Source organism: Stigmatopora argus, chromosome 6 (assembly GCF_051989625.1).
Source record: "Stigmatopora argus isolate UIUO_Sarg chromosome 6, RoL_Sarg_1.0, whole genome shotgun sequence".
Taxonomy (NCBI): Eukaryota; Metazoa; Chordata; class Actinopteri; order Syngnathiformes; family Syngnathidae; genus Stigmatopora; species Stigmatopora argus.
In genome coordinates this window covers 8770826-8788679 of record NC_135392.1, presented here as the reverse complement: position 1 = coordinate 8788679, position 17854 = coordinate 8770826, and the positions used below count along the sequence as shown (strand labels likewise).

At 40.2% G+C, this 17854-nt stretch overlaps 1 protein-coding gene and 1 long non-coding RNA gene across 3 annotated transcripts; one reads left to right on the top strand and one right to left on the bottom strand.

Annotated features, from left to right (window-relative positions):
* Window positions 1–1699: 1699 nt before the first annotated feature.
* LOC144076295 (uncharacterized) lies at window positions 1700–7652 on the bottom strand. Its single transcript, XR_013300785.1, has 9 exons — window positions 7506–7652; window positions 6903–6974; window positions 6639–6833; window positions 5686–5746; window positions 5443–5595; window positions 3860–3947; window positions 3165–3252; window positions 1964–2031; window positions 1700–1872 (listed from the first exon to the last, which is right to left on the bottom strand). It is a non-coding gene; the product is annotated as an uncharacterized LOC144076295 (long non-coding RNA).
* Window positions 7653–8917: 1265 nt separating this feature from the next.
* eif4ba (eukaryotic translation initiation factor 4Ba) lies at window positions 8918–16622 on the top strand. Of its 2 annotated transcripts, XM_077603460.1 has the most exons (15): window positions 8918–9068; window positions 10422–10562; window positions 10806–11011; window positions 11143–11259; window positions 11384–11438; window positions 12193–12339; window positions 12704–12826; window positions 13142–13303; window positions 13386–13656; window positions 13779–13867; window positions 14018–14261; window positions 14340–14377; window positions 15418–15547; window positions 15948–16020; window positions 16216–16622. In XM_077603460.1, exons 1-15 carry the CDS (start codon window positions 9056–9058, stop codon window positions 16288–16290), a joined length of 1884 nt encoding a protein of 627 aa, XP_077459586.1. In that variant the 5' UTR covers window positions 8918–9055; the 3' UTR covers window positions 16291–16622. The 2 variants fall into 2 exon arrangements, with proteins under 2 accessions (XP_077459586.1, XP_077459587.1); XM_077603461.1 differs by lacking the exons at window positions 15418–15547; window positions 15948–16020.
* The last annotated feature ends 1232 nt before the right edge of the window (window positions 16623–17854 follow it).

Genomic DNA, 17854 nt, shown 5'->3' with positions numbered 1-17854 from the left:
ATCCCCCAGTGTTTGGCGTGAAGAATGGAATCAATGATGACTTTTTTGGATGTTTATTTTTATGCTTAACTGAAAAATGCATCCAGGATGAAATAACATGGGAAATAAATGTGGGTCGTTTGTGCATCAAAATGGTTAAATAAGCAATTACATAATCGTGCTGTCATGTTTTGTAGAGGCTTAAAGCCACCGAGGTGGTGGAAGAGGTGACAAAGCAGGTGAAAGCTGTCAAAATCAACGAAGACTTAAGTCAAGGCAGAAGTTGTGGTTGAGGTAGGACCCAACCCAAGTGTTTCAGGTTATTTTATTTCTTATTTTCATCTCATGCTTACTAAACCTACTCCTTTTGTATCTTGCTTCTCTTCAGGGTCCACCCAAGTTTACCAAATCAACGCTAAAGAAAAGGGTGACATCGGAGGGTGGCAGTCTTTGACACCAACATCCCCCCACTGGTACTTGTTGTTGTAGAGCAGCGGTTTCCAACTCAACAAAAACCAATTGGTTAGATATTTTTTGTCATCAAAAGGGACATTTACCTGGAAGGTCCTTCCAATAATGCTACTAAAGTGCCATCTCTCCTTTCCTCAGTCAGCACGCCTTCATCCTGCAGCAAATGGCAAGTTTCGTTAAACCCACATTAGGATAAAAAATGGTTACAAGACCTACCCCTTTGACCACTGCAGAGGTAGAGAGTCTCAAATAAGTCTTAACAGATCTCCAATTCCATTCCTCAAGGGCTCCTGTCCAGTATGTTTTCCATATCTCCCACCACATCTGAATCAAATGATCAACTCATCAGTAAGCTGTCCAGGAGGTTAATCACGATCATTTGATTTTGGTGTGTTGGAATACATGGAAAATATACTGGATAGGGGCCCTTGAGGACTGGAATTGGAGATCTGTTAAGACTCTTATTTTTGAGTCTCTGCCTCTGCAGTGGTCAAAGGGGTGTCTTGTAACCATTTCTTTATCCTAATGTGGGTTTAATGTAACATGCCATTTGCTGCAGGATGAAGGCGTGCTGACTGAGGAAAGGAGAGATGGCACTTTAGTAGCATTATTGGAAGGACCTTTCAGGTAAATATCCCTTTTGATTATGACAGAAAATATCTACCTAATTTGTTTTTTTTCCTGCCAGATTTGAACTGCTACATGACCTATTTTGAAGCCCTAATTGTTGTGGAAAATAAAGATGCTTGAAATGAAAACATGCTTATATTCTTTTGCTGGGTAAATGAAGAATAGTACAACCATGACAATTCAAAGTTTTATTAACAGGAAAACATTTGCATCACATCCAAGTGTTGATTGTCTTTTCTCCACCTGCAAACATCGTAAAAATCTGATAGTATGCACTTAGAAAAGAATACAACTTGAATGATTTTTACACTGGAAATATTTTAAAAATGTCTAGAATAAAATTGTTAAACACTTAGTCAAAAAATTCATAGAAAAACACCATTAACACTTAGAATTATTTTCTAAAAAACACTTAGGAAATACAAATAAAAAAAAAGACCCATGAAAGGCTTTTAGGTCTTTTTTCACCAAGTGTTTTAAAAAAGACAATTGCTGCTCAAATCTCCTTTATTTGTTGGCTTAAATCTTGAAGAAAATAAAGATCCTCCTTACCTTAGGGGTCTGGCCACCATGAGCCAAAGAACTCTACCTATAAGAGGGGGGTAAATTGCAACTTTAATCAGTGAAATCTCACCATGGAAATAAAATAGATGTGATTAAGCTTTAAATTTGGATGAATACTCTACAATAAACAAATACATTTACCTCTCAGAAGCCTGCCAGCATTTTCTCCAAAGTGCAGAATTTAGAGATGCCACATCGTCAAGCAAGGAAGATCACTTGGAGGCAGGCCTGTGTTCAAAAAAAGCAAAAGTTATCATATATAGAGACCGGAGACTCAAAGGAAAGGCTTAAGTGGTTTCTTTTTGGGAACTAATTTTACCTTGATGTGGCCCAGTCTGCTCTCCTGTAACCTCAAGGCTGTGAGTGTTCTGGGCAGGCATCTTCATGCTAAATAGGGAAAACTTCATTTAACCAAGCTATTTGGGACTTGCAAAACAATTACTACAGGAAAGGGAAATCTTACAAGAAATTTAATAAACGATCAAGATAAAGAATGAATGAAAATAAGTTAGCAAGTGCTCAGAGTTATTTTGCTATTTGCAGACAACGTGATTAAATATACAGACTGAGTTTAACAACTAGGAGTAAGTTGGTTTAACTATTTTGTATCAATGATTTTTTGGGGTGAAAACAGAATAACAAATTGGAAACAGGTGTTTCGCACTCGCAGTGAAAACTATTATTACAACAACACATCAGGAACTAAGTCGAGCCTCTGGATGACATTTTTTGAGTAACCATTTACCCATTAGCGTCACCACGACGCTCCCCATTTGATTTAAAAAGTATATCGCCCGTATTTTCTCCATTATTGAGTCGTGTCTTTTTAATTTATTCAAACAAAGCTGAGACATCAACGCACAGTTTGTTGAACTGAATTTTTGAGTAACCATTTACCCATTAGCGTCACCACGACGCTCCCCATTTGATTTAAAAAGTATGTTGCCTGTATTCTCTCCATTATTGAGTCGTGTGAGAGAATACAGGCAACATACTTTTTAAATCAAATGGGGAGCGTCGTGGTGACGCTAATGGGTAAATGGTTACTCAAAAATTCAGTTCAACAAACTGTGCGTTGATGTCTCAGCTTTGTTTGAATCAAATTAAAAAGACACGACTCAATAATGGAGAGAATACGGGCAACAAACTTTTTAAATCAAATGGGGAGCGTCGTGGTGACGCTAATGCTAACTAGCCACATGCGTCACACAACAGGGGGGCCCCAAGCTTAAATCGACAGTGTTCACCCTGGCATTAAACTAACAGATTTGTTGGCGTTTTAGGCTCAATTGATTCCAAAAAAATCTCCCAGTAGCGTGATAAAAAATGCACTTAGGCCAGTAATTTGCCGCACGACGCCTTACCTCGTCGTCCTCGTAGTCCAACAGCATGAAAAGACTGTTCCCAAAGGGCGAGATTCTGCGCATGTGCGTGATTTACGCACCTGCGTCGTCAATAGGCGTAACCACGCCCATATTTCTTCGCCATATTGAATGTGGAAAAGATGGTGGCTTACTTACCGCGCTCCACGGGGTGGTTTGTCCTCCTAACTCAATGTCCATGTTTTGAAGATGACGTAGAACAGTCGTGGTTTTTGTGGTCTTGATGCTATAAAACAGTGTATACTACAATTAAACTCTAATGCACCTTTAAACTCAAACAGTTTTGCTTTAAAAAGGAAAATGTATTTTAAGACTTTTTAAAAATAAAAGACCATGTATACTAAGTTTATTTTTCCTTAAAAAGATCATGTGCAATGACGGTTTTGTTTCTTAAAAAGAGACCATGCATAGTAAGGTGTTTTTCATAAAAAGACCATGTATACTAAGGCCTTTTTTTCTTTAAAAAGATCATGTACACTAAGGGTTTTTTTCTTTAAATGGGCCATGTATATTAAAGAATCTTTTTTTTTTTTCTTAAAAAAAGACTATATATACTAAGGCTTTTTTTCCTTAAAGATGTTCATGAATGGTAAGCTGTTTTTATTTATTTTTTAAAGGACAATGTCTTTTAAGGCTTTTTAAAAAAATAAAAGACCATGTCTCCCATTTTTCAAGAGACCATGTATACTAAGGCTATTTTTCTTTTAAAAAAAGGACCATATTTATTAAGGCTTTTTTCTTCTTAAAAAAAGACCATGTAGTATAGTAAACATTTTTAGGCGTAACCACGCCCATATTGTCCCGCCATATTGAAAAGATGGTGGCTTGCTTACCTCACTCCACGAGGTGGTTTGTCCTCCCAACTCAATGGCCATGTTTTGAAGATGACGTAGAATAGTCGTGATTTTTGTGGTCTTGTTGCTATAAAACAGTGTGTATACTACAATGAAACTCTAATGCATAAATAAACTCAAAGAGGGACGCTATAGTAACTATTACATCTCTCTTTGAATGAATGAACTATAGTAGAGTTCATTCATTCATCTTCTGAACCACTTTATCCTTACTAATGTCATGGAGGGTGCTGGAGCCTATCCCAGCTGATTTATATGTTTATAGATATGTATACATGTATACATACGCGCTCGAACACGCACGCGGAGCGCACGCATACATTCACGTACGCACACGTATACATTCGCGTACGCACACATGTATACATTCGCGTACGCACACATGTATACATTTGCGTACGCACACGTATACATTCGCGTACGCACACATGTATACATTCGCGTACGCAAACATGTATACATTCGCGTACGCACACATGTATACATTCGCGTACGCACACATGTATACATTCGCGTACGCACACATGTATACATTCGCGTACGCACACATGTATACATTCGCGTACGCACACATGTATACATTCGCGTACGCACACATGTATACATTCGCGTACGCACACATGTATACATTCGCGTACGCACACATGTATACATTCGCGTACGCACACATGTATACATTGCGTACGCACACATGTATACATTCGCGTACGCACACATGTATACATTCGCGTACGCACACATGTATACATTCGCGTACGCACACATGTATACATTCGCGTACGCACACATGTATACATTCGCGTACGCACACATGTATACATACGAGTACATATACATGTATACATACACACATACAAACAAATATAAATTCATAAATACACATACATACACATACATACACATACATACATATGAACATAAACATATACATACATGTGCATTCACATACACATACATGCATTCACATACATACATACATATACAGTAATCCCTCGATCATTGCGGTTAATTTAGACAGACATGGCCATGACAAACGAAAAACCGCAAAGTAGAGGGTAAAAAAAAAAAAATTACTCCAGTTCTGAGTCCTAGTAGCAAGCGGAGGACAGGAGTGGCTTCCACTTGCAAATTTCAGCGTGGATTTTTACATTTTTATCAACTTGTAAAAAAATATATATTTATTTGTTCTTTTACTTCAGTGCTGAGATCTAGTAGCAAGCGGAGGACAGGGGAGTGGCTTCCGCTTGGATTTTCACTTTTTTGCGAACTTACAAACAAAAATTCCCCCAGAAAAATAAACACGACGTAGTGAAACCGTGATAGTTGAAGCCGCGATATGCGAGGGATTACTGTACTTCTTTTTGCTCATTGAGAAACTTTCTTTATTGGGAAGATTAGGTGCATCTTCTGGGTAATTCTTTGTTGAGTCGTTTGTTTTACTAGTATTGAGAACTTTTGATGTGCAGGGCAGGATTTGGATTGTTTTTCCTGGTTCATTATTTGTTCCCTCTTTAGGTGTTAATGACTATCCAAATGTACAGCTATTAAATCTTTTGGCTTACTGGAGAGGTGCAAATCAGAACTTTCTTCTTCTGACTCTGAATCTGGTATGTATTTGTCATCAGATGTATCCCCACTAATACAATTAGAAATTGTGGAACACTTTCGCTCTCTGGCAGCGTTTTGTCCACAGATGTGTCGGTAGTATCTTCATCCTAAAATAGTACAATAAAAAAAATAAAAAGAATCCAATAAGTTATACATGAAACTGTTTAAAAACTCAAAATATGGATGTGTATATTCACCTTCACGACATGGTGGACACCCTCTGTTCGAAGCAGAATCTATGCCAGAATCCTAAACAAACTGTAAAACAATTTACCAGATAAACTTTACTAAAAACAAAATGAAGTGCTTCGTGTTGTATAACTGTTGTTAATAGTTCATATTCTGTTTCAAATGTGTGGAAGGATTTACACAGTTTCTCATGTATTAGAAACAAAATATGAAGCACAAGCAGATAAAGTGCCGTATGCATGGTATGCCAATGAATAGTTTGAGCGTGGGGTAAAAGACGCTGCCAAGTTTTGCCCCAATTGGTGCTTCCGCTTCACTGCACACTGACCTTCTTTTTTTCTGAAAACAGCGTTTGAGAAATACCGGTTTGAAGTGTTATTGATTGTCGAATTGTGGCTCTGTCAAAAAAAACTATAATACTTGGCATGGACTTTCTGTATGGCCAGATTCAAAACCCTGCCAATTTTTGTTGAAATCCAGGAGACGGTTTAGTCGCAATCGGAGCGTATTGGTTTTTATTTTTTATTGGTTTTCTTTGCTGTCAAGAGACCCATGACGTTGAAACTCCGGATTAACACTTATGACGGGATCTTACAAATGTGTCGAATTTGGTGTGATTTTTTTTTTTCAATTATCGATTTTCGATTCTTATCGGGGGTGCTTTGGCACAACACTGTTAAAACAGGATATCTGTCCCTTATTGTACAGCGAAAAACAAGCTCGCGCCCGATGTCAGCTGGGATAGGCTCCATCACCCCAGGCGACCCTTGTGAGGATTAAGCTATTCAGAAAATTGATGAATAACAGGTCTTTTTGACATTAGTTGATGATTTTACAAATAATCTTAACCTGAAGAAATATCTAGCATTGTTTTCATAATGTATTGTTCATACTCGAACTCTTCAATTCTATGCACTAAATACATATAAATATAATTGTAAGAATTAACAACATACTACACCTTATCACCAATCCATTTCATTGACGATACAGGCCACAAACATGCTTTACAATTGTCCAAAGTGTCAATGGTTGCAGAAACAAGCTCATGCTTTTGACACTGGAGGCAAAATATCATCGGCTGGCCACCGATTCAGGGTGTCCCCCGCCTCTGGCCCGGAGACAGCGGGGATTGGCTCCAGCACCCCCCACGACCCTAATGAGGATAAAGCGGTTCAGAAAATGAGATGAGTTAAATTCAATATAAATGAGGGATTTAATTTACCTTTGTAACTCCATCAAATGGGGGCATCTGAGTTGAACTTGAGATTTCCCCATTACTTTCCTCAGTGGACATCTGCAGAAGAGGGAAACAAGCACCTTGTTTTTGTTTTATTTTCCCCTTCGGTTGTTGCAATAACTAAAAAAGGCATGTTTCATTGTTTGGATCGATTTCCGTCAGTTTTCTATTAATAGTTCTAAAATAAAATAGATGTAGCTACGCATACTTATATACAAATATTGAAGTAACAAATACATACCACACATTTCAAAGACGAGAAACAAGCACGTTCTCTCAATTTAGTTGTAATGTTACAGGTAACTACAGGAAACGTGTGGGAAACTAGTTGGAAAAAAATGCGAGTGTGAAAGTAAAATATTATTTAAAACAAAAACGTTAGTGGTTGTTCATCAGTGATTTAACAGACGAATAAGAAAAAACGTTTATTTTCTACTCTATAAAACTCGGTGATACTTAGGTGACAAAGATGTAGCACTCAGTCATTTCTGCTTTAAACGTTGTACTTTTTCGGTATAATTTCCTATACTGTCAACAATTTAAATTTCTAATAATATCTCAAGGAACGTGTTTATCTGGGATAGCAACCAGTTAAGTCGTGGGCGCATCCAGTCTATTCCAATCAACATTATCTGATATACACAGGTGATGCTAATAATAAAAGCATTAAGCATGTTTAAGGCGCATATACATTACGTCATTTCCTCTATTCCCGGTCTCCCTCGCGCGAGCGGAAAGAAATGATGTCATAGACAAGCGCCTTAAACACGTTTCATGCTTTTAGCATTAGCCAGTATTAGCATGCTCGGCGGCCGCATTTTCAATCTACTAACATCACATTAGGCGCAGAATTAAAGCTTGATTGGAATTGGCAGGGTGGGGTTTACTAGTAGCTAGTAACTCTATTGTGAGAAAATCGAATAATCTTGTCTGATTAAGATTCATTGGTAAAATTACGAACTAGTTATTTCTAAGCATGATTAAGTGCCAATACCCTAAAGAAAAACGACTTTATCATACTTAAAACTCTTACTTTGTACATCTTCATGTCCACTGATCGCACTAACAATCAATTTATTGGAATACGCTGCATATAGTTAAGTAGCTCTTGAGGAAAGAAATCGGAGTAATCTTAAATAACGAACTAGTACTGGTATTTCATCAAAGCATGATTAATAAGTGCCAATTCGCTAAATATAAAATATCTTTTATAATAATTTAACCTCTTAGCTTTCACTTTTGCATGACCATCGACTTGGACTGTTTGTTTTTCTGGTGGACGCAGGCCTGCACTAACGATTACCTGAACTGACTCCGCCCTCAAATTTAAGGACAGCCAATCACAAAAAATCTCGCTGTGTCAGAGAAATGTGTATGAAATTGTAGTTCACAGGCCACCTACAGGGGCACAATTCCATGTGCACATGATAACACTGGAACTCTCGTGGGGATTTTCTTTAGTTCTTATTTACTGAGTATTTATTTGTCTGTGTGATGTTGTTATTTGTGCACTACATAGTGAAAGCTTTAGATCTCATTATACCTGTATGATGACAATAAGATCAATTCAATTGCATCACTTTTGATTTTATTTTTGACTCCATTATGATCAATTTTTTTGGCTCTCAGTTTTCAAATGGAAATGAATTTTGAATTTTGGACGAGACATCCGCTTTTTTGTTCTATACATTATTAAAATAATGGAAAAAGAGGGAAGTAGTAGAATAGTGAAGTTGTAGTTGTCGTAATTAGTTTTCCTGGTAATTAGGCCTACTCTACTCCAGTTTATCACCGCTACTATAGGGTGCTAAAATCACTGGTTATTGTAAACTTGAACTATCTATGAAATCCATAATCTGTTTGATCAGTGACAATTCTTTATTACTACGCCTGCAGTTACCTTGTGATATTAGAAAGGGGATTATTACATTGGAAAAGATATAAACGGACCTTCCCCTTGTCTAAAAAAATAAAAAATAAATATGGCATGTGTGAATGGCGGCTCGCTCATCCAAGGGAGGAAGAGAATTTTGAATAGTGCGTGGGAGTGTGGCAGAGCACGTGAACCCGAATGCGCGCTCCCGAGAATAACCCGCTGACGCTTCCATCCGGGAACTACCGCGAACTCGCTCTCCAACATGGCGGCGTCAGGTGAGGTTTATGTGGGTGAACCGATAGGGTCGCTTGGAATAGAATTCAGCTCGTTTTAACCCCGAATAGTACCGAACACTTTGGCTTTGCTCGTTATAAGAACATCTCCGCTCATTTCCTCGTCGTTATCCGGTGCCGATCGTCGGTCGATTGCTATTTTTTATGCTGGCCCATGCGAAACCGTTGACGGAGGGTAACCGCAAGGAGCAACGACTCGCTCCGTCAGAACATTTTAACCACATGTCACTTCCATTTTATGGAGCAACAAGTCGGATTTGTCTGGTCTTCTTGTCGGTACGCCTCAGATCGGGTGCTAATACGTAGCATTTCTCGCTATGTGACGTGTTAGCAAACTGCTAGCTAAAAGCTCGGAGCACACTAGGCAGCAACGGGCGCAAGCGCGTTTAATGGAGGAGGGGTTGGGCCGTTCAGACCGGGCAATCCGAGGACCTTCCCCACGTGTACGTCCGCCATCCTCGCCGTCCGTGCGGGAATAAACCCGCTCGATCGCGGCGCTCTACCTCGCGTCCTAAACACAACCGTGGCGGCCTTTCATCGTCGAGCGGCCCGCGATCTTTCCGCTCCAAGTTCCTGCGACGACTGCGTACGAGAACCGTGGTGCTGCGACTTGTACTAGGCCGTAAAAGCCAGCCAAGTCATCGGCGATAGACTCCCGTCAGTGCGCGTTGTGCTGACTAAGCTGCGGTAGAGTCCTAAGAGTAGTCAGCCTTATGAATGGAGTGCTTTTGGATACATCTCTTTGAATGCCACGCGGATCTTGTCTCGCCGATTCATAAAAAAATGAGCAACAAAGCGATCACACATCCGCTTTCGTACCAACCACTACAAGTCATGTTTTTGCACATGGTTGATTTCAAAAGAATGATTTCCACATGAAGTGGAAACAAATGTAAACAGAAGAGCGATAGTAATTAGTTCGTTAACACTTGAATGCAAATAATGTTGGAATTCACAAAGCCTTCAATTAGTAATAATAATTTTGTAAAGGTTTTTCTTTTTTTACTCTCATCCGGGTCAATGAGCACTCTGTTTACTTTTGTGATTTCATGGGGAATATTGTTTTGGAAGTTTTTATGAAATGGTATTTATTGCAATAGGTAATACATTTTCACTGTAGCAAAATTAACTAATAAAATGTATATTAGTTTATTCGTTTTTACCAATATCTGAATACATAGAGAACTTGGGAAACTGTTAATCATACCAGAACAAGCTTTATATAACTTCACGCAGTTGTACTCAAATGTAAACAAGATTAAAGTTTTCAAGTGAGGTTTTCGTTCTTGTCATAGCATCCCACGTCAGTGTGCAAACTGTTTATTTTTCCTTTAGCTAAGAAGAAGAATAAGAAGGGGAAGACCCTGACTCTGACTGACTTCTTGGCGGTCGAAAGCGGAGCCAGTGCCCCGGCACCTAGCTACCCTGTCAAAACCTCGAGCTGGGCTGATGAAACGGACGACTTGGACGGGGATGGTGAGCCTCGCACTCAAATAGATGTTATTTTCTGTTTTCTGCATCACAATTGTAAGACTGTTCAAGAGAAACAATGAAACAAAATAATCGAACTCTCCTCAATTGTTCAATATCAGATGAATACATTTGAATTTGCATTCTTTTAACATGAAATAATTTATGTACAAGCGATGCAATGTATTTATATATTTTTTAAAATATTGACAATAGTCTAATTTAACTTTCCTATTATAAACTTTTCAGTATCACTATCATGGCACGCAGATGAGGATTCCTTCCGAGGCTCGTCCATTGATCGGTCCAACCTGCCCACTGCACCCCGTTCGGCGCGTGAGCCCAATATTGACCGCTCTCGACTGCCACGCAGCCCGCCATATACTGCCTTTCTCGGCAATCTCCCCTATGATGTCACTGAAGAGTCAATCAAAGACTTCTTTCGCGGCCTGGCAGTACGTATTAACTGTCGATATGCTTGCTGTTTTTAAATATTTGCACGTAATATTGGTCAGAACTGCCAGTTTCGGTTTTTCTGATGCTGAACCAATTTTTTAATGTTTAAGTCTGTTATTTTTGTTTTCAGATCAGTGCAGTGCGTCTGCCTCGTGAACCCACCAACCATGAGATGTTGAAGGGCTTCGGCTATGCTGAGTTTGATGATGTCGAGTCTCTCCTGAGTGCATTAAGTCTCCATGAGGAGGTGAGGCAATGCACAATGTAATTGAGTTTTTAGTCAAGTTCTCTTGCTTTAATTCTGCAGCACATGTCACTTATTGTTCATGTTATTTTTAAATTTGTTTCTGCCAATCTGTTCATACCAATAGAACCTGGGAAACCGAAGGATCCGTGTGGATATAGCAGGCCAGTCGAATGATAAAGGTAAAAGGTTTTTTCCAAGCTTTTTACAAGTGCAAGGTGATACTGCTAAAAATGTATTGCAATGTATTCTTATAGGAAAAAGAATGCAATGCACTTGTTGCTTTTGATTTTTTTTAATGATCAATTACCCCCTTTAATCAAAAAGCCTTCGTGTAGCTGACTAACTAGTGCTTGTGATATGGATCAAAAGTCATCTCGTGCTATACAGTATTTAGGCTTAATATCGATGTACAATAAATATCCTGGAATTTTCCTTGCAAAGGGAGACCAAATTTTCTTAAGTCAAAACCAACTAACAAGTCATTTTGTTAAAACAATATTTCAGTAAATAGTGGCAAAGTCAAATAAATACACATGAATGGCTTTCTTTCCTTGAGTCATGAAAAAAACAACCCTCAGTGGTTAAAATACTAAAACCTACAATATATTGTAATTCCACTTGACATTAAAAATAAAAAAAAATCCATCAACTGTCTAACAGTCCGCAGTTATTGCACTAGACTTGCAACTGGTGGCTGTGATGATCTGCAATCCAAGCAGTAACTATACATGGGTTCCACCACCAGTAAACTGACTTGTTAACAAAAGTACCATTGTTAGCAGTTCCCTTTAAAACACAGGGGAACACTGAACCTGTCACTCACCACACATGGTGCACATCATTATTAATATGCACGTGCCGTTTCAGACAGTGGGGAGGAAAGTGGATAGTAGTTTTATTCATATTTACGCTACTGGTGTCTTTCTACTTCAGAGCGAGACAGTGGAATGATGGGGCGCAGAGACCGCGGTGGGAGAATGGCAGATATGGGCCCTGACAAGACAGACAGTGACTGGAGGGCTCGGCCCAGTGGAGAGGTTGACGAAGGACCTCCCAAGAGGGATGATGCCTTTGGAGAAAGTAAGTCAAGTTAAAGGTTGACTGTAGAATTCTTTTCAGTGGCAGCTTTTTTCGACATTTATCTTTATTTCTCAGGAATGCAAACGGGCAAGAGGTGTTTATGTTTGCGCTGCTACTACTACTACAGTAGTTTAATGCAGCCACAAACACATTTCTGCCCCATACTATACACTACCATTTCCCCAGGAGAAGCGGAAAAAAACTTGAGCCAAATATGTGTAGTAGATAAAAGGCACTACCATTGTACAACACACACCCCCATCTAAACTGTAGATTTCAATAGTGAAGAAGTTAAAATGGCAAAACAAATGAAACAAGCAAATGTTTTGGCTAAATAAGTTGAGGCATAAATAATTTCTTCCAGGATCCCGAGATCGCTATGAGTCGGATCGTTTCCGAGATGGTCCACGGCGGGATTACGACGGCGGAAGAGACCGCTACCGAGATCGCTACGATGACCGAGATCGTCGAGATTACGATCGAGGAGGTGAGTCCTCGTCCTGGGTAGATCTCGTTGTTTTGCACACGGCCATAAATCTGCATTTTGCACTTCAAGTTGTACTTGTGATTATACAAAAAATTCTAACATTCATTTCACAAAGCATGTTAGAAATGCTTAAAATTATCCTATGGTAGTTAAAGCCACTTGTAACTACCAACAAGTCTATTTAAGGCATAATACATAGGTGATTAAAGAGAGCCATTGAGCACTATTAGAATTCTAGTCGTGCAAAAGATGTAAGAATGACAGTTCCTCAAATGATGCCCACAAGTGATTCCTCTTTTACTCGTTGCTTTTTAGGTTACGACTCTCGTGGTGGTGGAGGAGGCCGTCGTGCCTTTGGCAGCAGCTTCCGTCGTGATTACGACGATGGCCGAGGTAGCAACGATCGTTACGGAGACAGGGATCGTTACAATGATGACCGATACGAAAAACGGGATGAGGGGCGTGACGACAAAGGTGGTGAGTGAGGCTCTGATCATTTGTTAGTTGTTAGGATTTCAGGGATTGCACTTCATATGAACCTTTTTGTTCCACTGGGCAGCTCCCCAGCAGAGGCCCAAGTTGAATTTAAAGCCTCGCAGCGTGCCCAAGGACGAGGAGGCGAGCAGTGGCACCGGTGGAGGAACTTCTCCAGCTGCCGCACCGACTTCCGGCAGCAGAGCCGCCTCCATCTTTGGTGCTGCCAAGCCTGTTGACACAGCAGCCAGGGAACGCGAGGTAGAAGAGAGGCTGAAAAAACAGGAAGAGAGGCTGCAGAGGCAGCTGGAAGAGGACAAGAGCCGGGGGGGCCCTGACAGAAAGATACGAGACAAGTGCGTGGTTTGCCCTCTTTGAAAGCAGTTGTAGTAATGGCGTGCTGAAATTGAAGCAAATAGGCTTTTTGAGATCAAGGTGACATTGTTTTTAGACATTTGGCTAAATGTGTTACATGCAGTGACCCAAGCTGGCGAAGTGAGGAAAGTCGCACTGAGAGATCTCGTACAGGAAGTGAGTCCTCCCAGCAAGGAAGTGGTTCTGGAAGAGGTGAGATTGTCCTTTTCGCACACATTGATTTAGTTAAATGTGGTTTGTTTTAATGTTTAGTGTGTACCACACTAGTTATGAATATTGATTCAGATACAAGAACCCAGAACGAACAAGGCAATTTAAGCTTCCCATTGTTTCGTCTGCCAGGGTCACAGTGTCGAGACTCTGAGCGTTCTGGGGAGAATGAGGTTTTCAGTGGGAGAGAAGACGAGTCCTCTCCCCCTGCATCCTCCTCGCAGCCTCCCCCTGCCAAGGAGCCGCTGAAGGTGATGCCTGCACCTCCCCCCAAGGAGAATGCTTGGGCCAAGAGAAGTGCAGCCACCGTCAGCTCTGCTGAACCCGAAGGGCGTGCCCCAGTCTCTCCTGATGGTTCGGCTCCTCCCAAGTTCAGGTGAGGGTATGGTTTTGATTTCTATCAAGTACAAATTGTATGTAATGCTAGATTTTTCTTTCCTTTTTTTCTTTTTAGTGCATCAAATTCAGCAGATGAACGAGGATCTGAAAAGGGTAAGGCTCACGTGGGGACACGGTTTGGGATTTCAGCAAACTTGAGTCCTGTCTAAGTCACTCCTCAAATATGAGTGTTGCCATCAGCAAAACAGTCGATCACTCTATTTTGTTTTTGAACGACAGTAGTGGTATTTAAAATTGAGATCATTTTCAAATATGCAAAAATCATTATGGCTGATGATTCTAATTGGAAAGTTGCAAGGAAAAAAGAATGTATGAACTAGATTCCCAAAAAGTTGGGACACTACAAATTGATACAAACTGAATGCATGGATTTGGCAACAATTTTTGTTTTATTTTTATAAAGATTTCTTTACTCCATGGACTTTAAAATCAACATTTTTCCATTACAGTTTTTCAGTTTAGAGGTTTAACCTGTCATAGTCATTTTCTTTCTATTCCGAATAAAATATTACAATTTGGCACTTCCTCATCATTGCATTCTTTTTCTTTTTATCATTTATAAGTGTCCGGACTTTTTGGGAACCTGGCTTATTTTCAGACAACATATTTATAAAAATTTATAAAATATTTACAAAAAAAATTATGACATTTTTGTGGTTTCACCTAATCACCTCCCTCCACCCCTCTCCACCACCACACAGAATGTCATTTGCTAAGAAACTCATATCTGGCTGGGTTTGGGCCTGGATCAAAGCAGTAAACGTTTTGCTATGGTGGCATCTTGTTGCCAAGTATTTTAAAGAAGGTTTCGGGTCTCCTTTGAGCCCAAAGTAGTGGTTTGACCCAATCTTGCTGCCACGATACCATGAATTTCTTGGCTTGGTCCCACTACCTTGCAAATAGCAAGGGGGACACTGTAAACAAAACAAAATGACTTTAAAGGCAAAGCTGTATGGAGGGAGAAATGGGATTCACCGGACCTGCCTGTCCGACTGTTAATTTTCTGATCTGTTTCTCATTGCTCCTCCATCAGTCACGGCCACGGATGGCATTTGTTGCTGTAGCATGTTCTAAGTGTAGTCAGCAGTTTACAGTCCTACCCCTTGTCTCAACTGTCTGGCTTCTCCTTTAAGATGAGAACAAGGCTGATGGTGCACACCGGGACCGGGGGCCCCCACGGACCCAAGGTGGGCCCGCGGGGCCTGGAGCAGGGCGAGGGCGAGGAGAGGGTCCCAACAGAGACCGAAGAAAGGAAGCAGACAGGTCAGCCACTTACAGCTTAGCAACTCTTTAAGTTGTTAACAAAACAAAGACAGGGAGCTAGCATGAGGGCATCTGCAAAGAATGACCCACATTTAACCACACGACTGCCGATGCATCCGTTTCTTTTGAAAGTTGTGGACTTTCTCAGGTTTGTGCCAATAAGAAAGCTCACAATGCCCAGTTTGTAGTTGGAGTGCTACAACAGTATCAGCATACAGTCGCATGAGTTAAGAAAAAGGCTGTCCATTGGTGACCATCTCTGATTGCAGAGTGTAGGTGATCCGAGTGGATAGTTCACAGTGCTCCTGTAGTGTTAAAGCTTTTTCATAATTGAGTGTTCTTGGCAAGTTTTGTGAGTCCTGCTGATGAATGTTAACCTACGGGTTCATTCTGACTATAGAAAGGATAACAGAAGAGACCGAGACGCCAGACCACCACCCGAGCCAAAGAAATACAACGAAAACCCAGCCCCTGTAAGTCTGTCACTGGGGATCGTACCCTGGCAGGTGTCATAGTTACTTAAGGCTATTCACAAAGCTCTTGGGCTACTCCTCTTCCTCCACATTTTAGTCCAGACCACTACCACAAGCAGGCAATACAATAATGAACCTGAATAATTTGGACAAATGCAACATGCTGAAAAATGCCTCATTGCTTGTCTTTTGCAGAAGTTCAGCTCAGCCAGTAAATACGCTGCTTTGCTAATGGATGGAGACGGTGACGACGCTGGGGATGTGGAGTAGAGAAGATGGCAAAAAAAGAGGAGCGAATGAACATCAGAATAATAATCATTTCACATAGTTTATATTCTCCTCATGCAGAAGCAGCCCCCGAGGGAGGGGCAGCCACCAGTTCCTCCCTCCTTCCCTCTTTCAAACCTGTCCTTTCCCTTTTCCTCTGTTCTTGCCTCCTTCCTTGACTCAACTCTGACGACTCCTACAGGATCTTCACAATAGTCACTTACTGGACTTATTTTAACGAGGGGTAAAGCGTCTCCAGCTCATGGAAAGTGATGGATAAAGTTGAAAAATTGTAATAAATAAATGGAAAAAAAAAAGTGGGAGAAAAAAAATTGTACATTTGTGGATGAAAGGTGTGGTCAATTGATCTTAGCTGATGGAGCAAAAGCTACAATAGACTTAACCTCAACTAATAATCCTTCAATAAGATAACATGTTTCCGCATTGATGCATTAATTTTTATTAGTCATGTGACAAGCATATTCATCCCTTTTAAATTCTTCCTCTCTAAATTTTAATCACAAATATTGTCTTCCAGCACGGACTATATTCTGAAACTTACCCATACGGCTTTTCTGCATTAATTGTGTCCACTGTACAACAACAGCAAAGGCTTTGACATATTTCCATAGACCCTGAGGAACCACCACGTGTCATGGCTCACTTTGAGTCTTTCAAGTGCCATTATTGTTCTCCCCTAATGGTTGTACAGACGTTCTCTTTCTACACCTGATGAAATCGCTTCAATTAAAGTCTTGTCTGCTCTCTTTTCTGGCAGTCTTCCCATTCTCCACTGCTGTCTGCCAGTCATTCTCTACTTGTGAGGACTACAGTGTGCGAGGTTTTCATGACATAAACTAGTATCAACAAGAGTAGATGATCTTGTTATGAAGCGTATTTACACAACAATCCACGTGCTTACGTTTGGGCCGGCCAACTGAATAATTACATAGTATTTAATAGATCCTCCTTTTGCAAAAATAAGTCTCTAAATGCAAATTATGACTTCCAATGAGGTGCTTGGTTTTGGTTAAATGTATTTTGGACCCTTCATCTTGTCAAAGTTTTGTTAAACTTTAATTGCACACCAATTTTTGCCACCTAAGAATCAAAAGTAAATCTCACTACAGGTATTTGCATATAAAATGTTCCTTTTTGTGTGGGCTCACAAGAGATTATTGCGATACCAAATAATATTTCATGAGTACTATAAACTTAGTAAACCAAACTGAGCTTAATGTACACATTAAATATTACATTGTTCTATAAATCCTAATATGAATGATGACACATGAATCACATTATTCCAACAATTTCTGCATCCTTGATGGGTAGTGAGGTCTGCTGGAGACATTTTAACAATGTTTTTTCAGCCAGTGCCCTCCTGCAACCTAGACTCTTGGTGGCAGCTGGCAGGGACCCTGCTGCGCTGACCCCCCCCACCCACACACTGCAAGGTCAGCTGCAATGTTCTGCAGATTTACCGCTCAAATGGGATTCCCTTCATTTCTGCAGGCGATTTGGTAATTAACCTGTTTTCATTACGTCTATGTACACTCAATGCCAG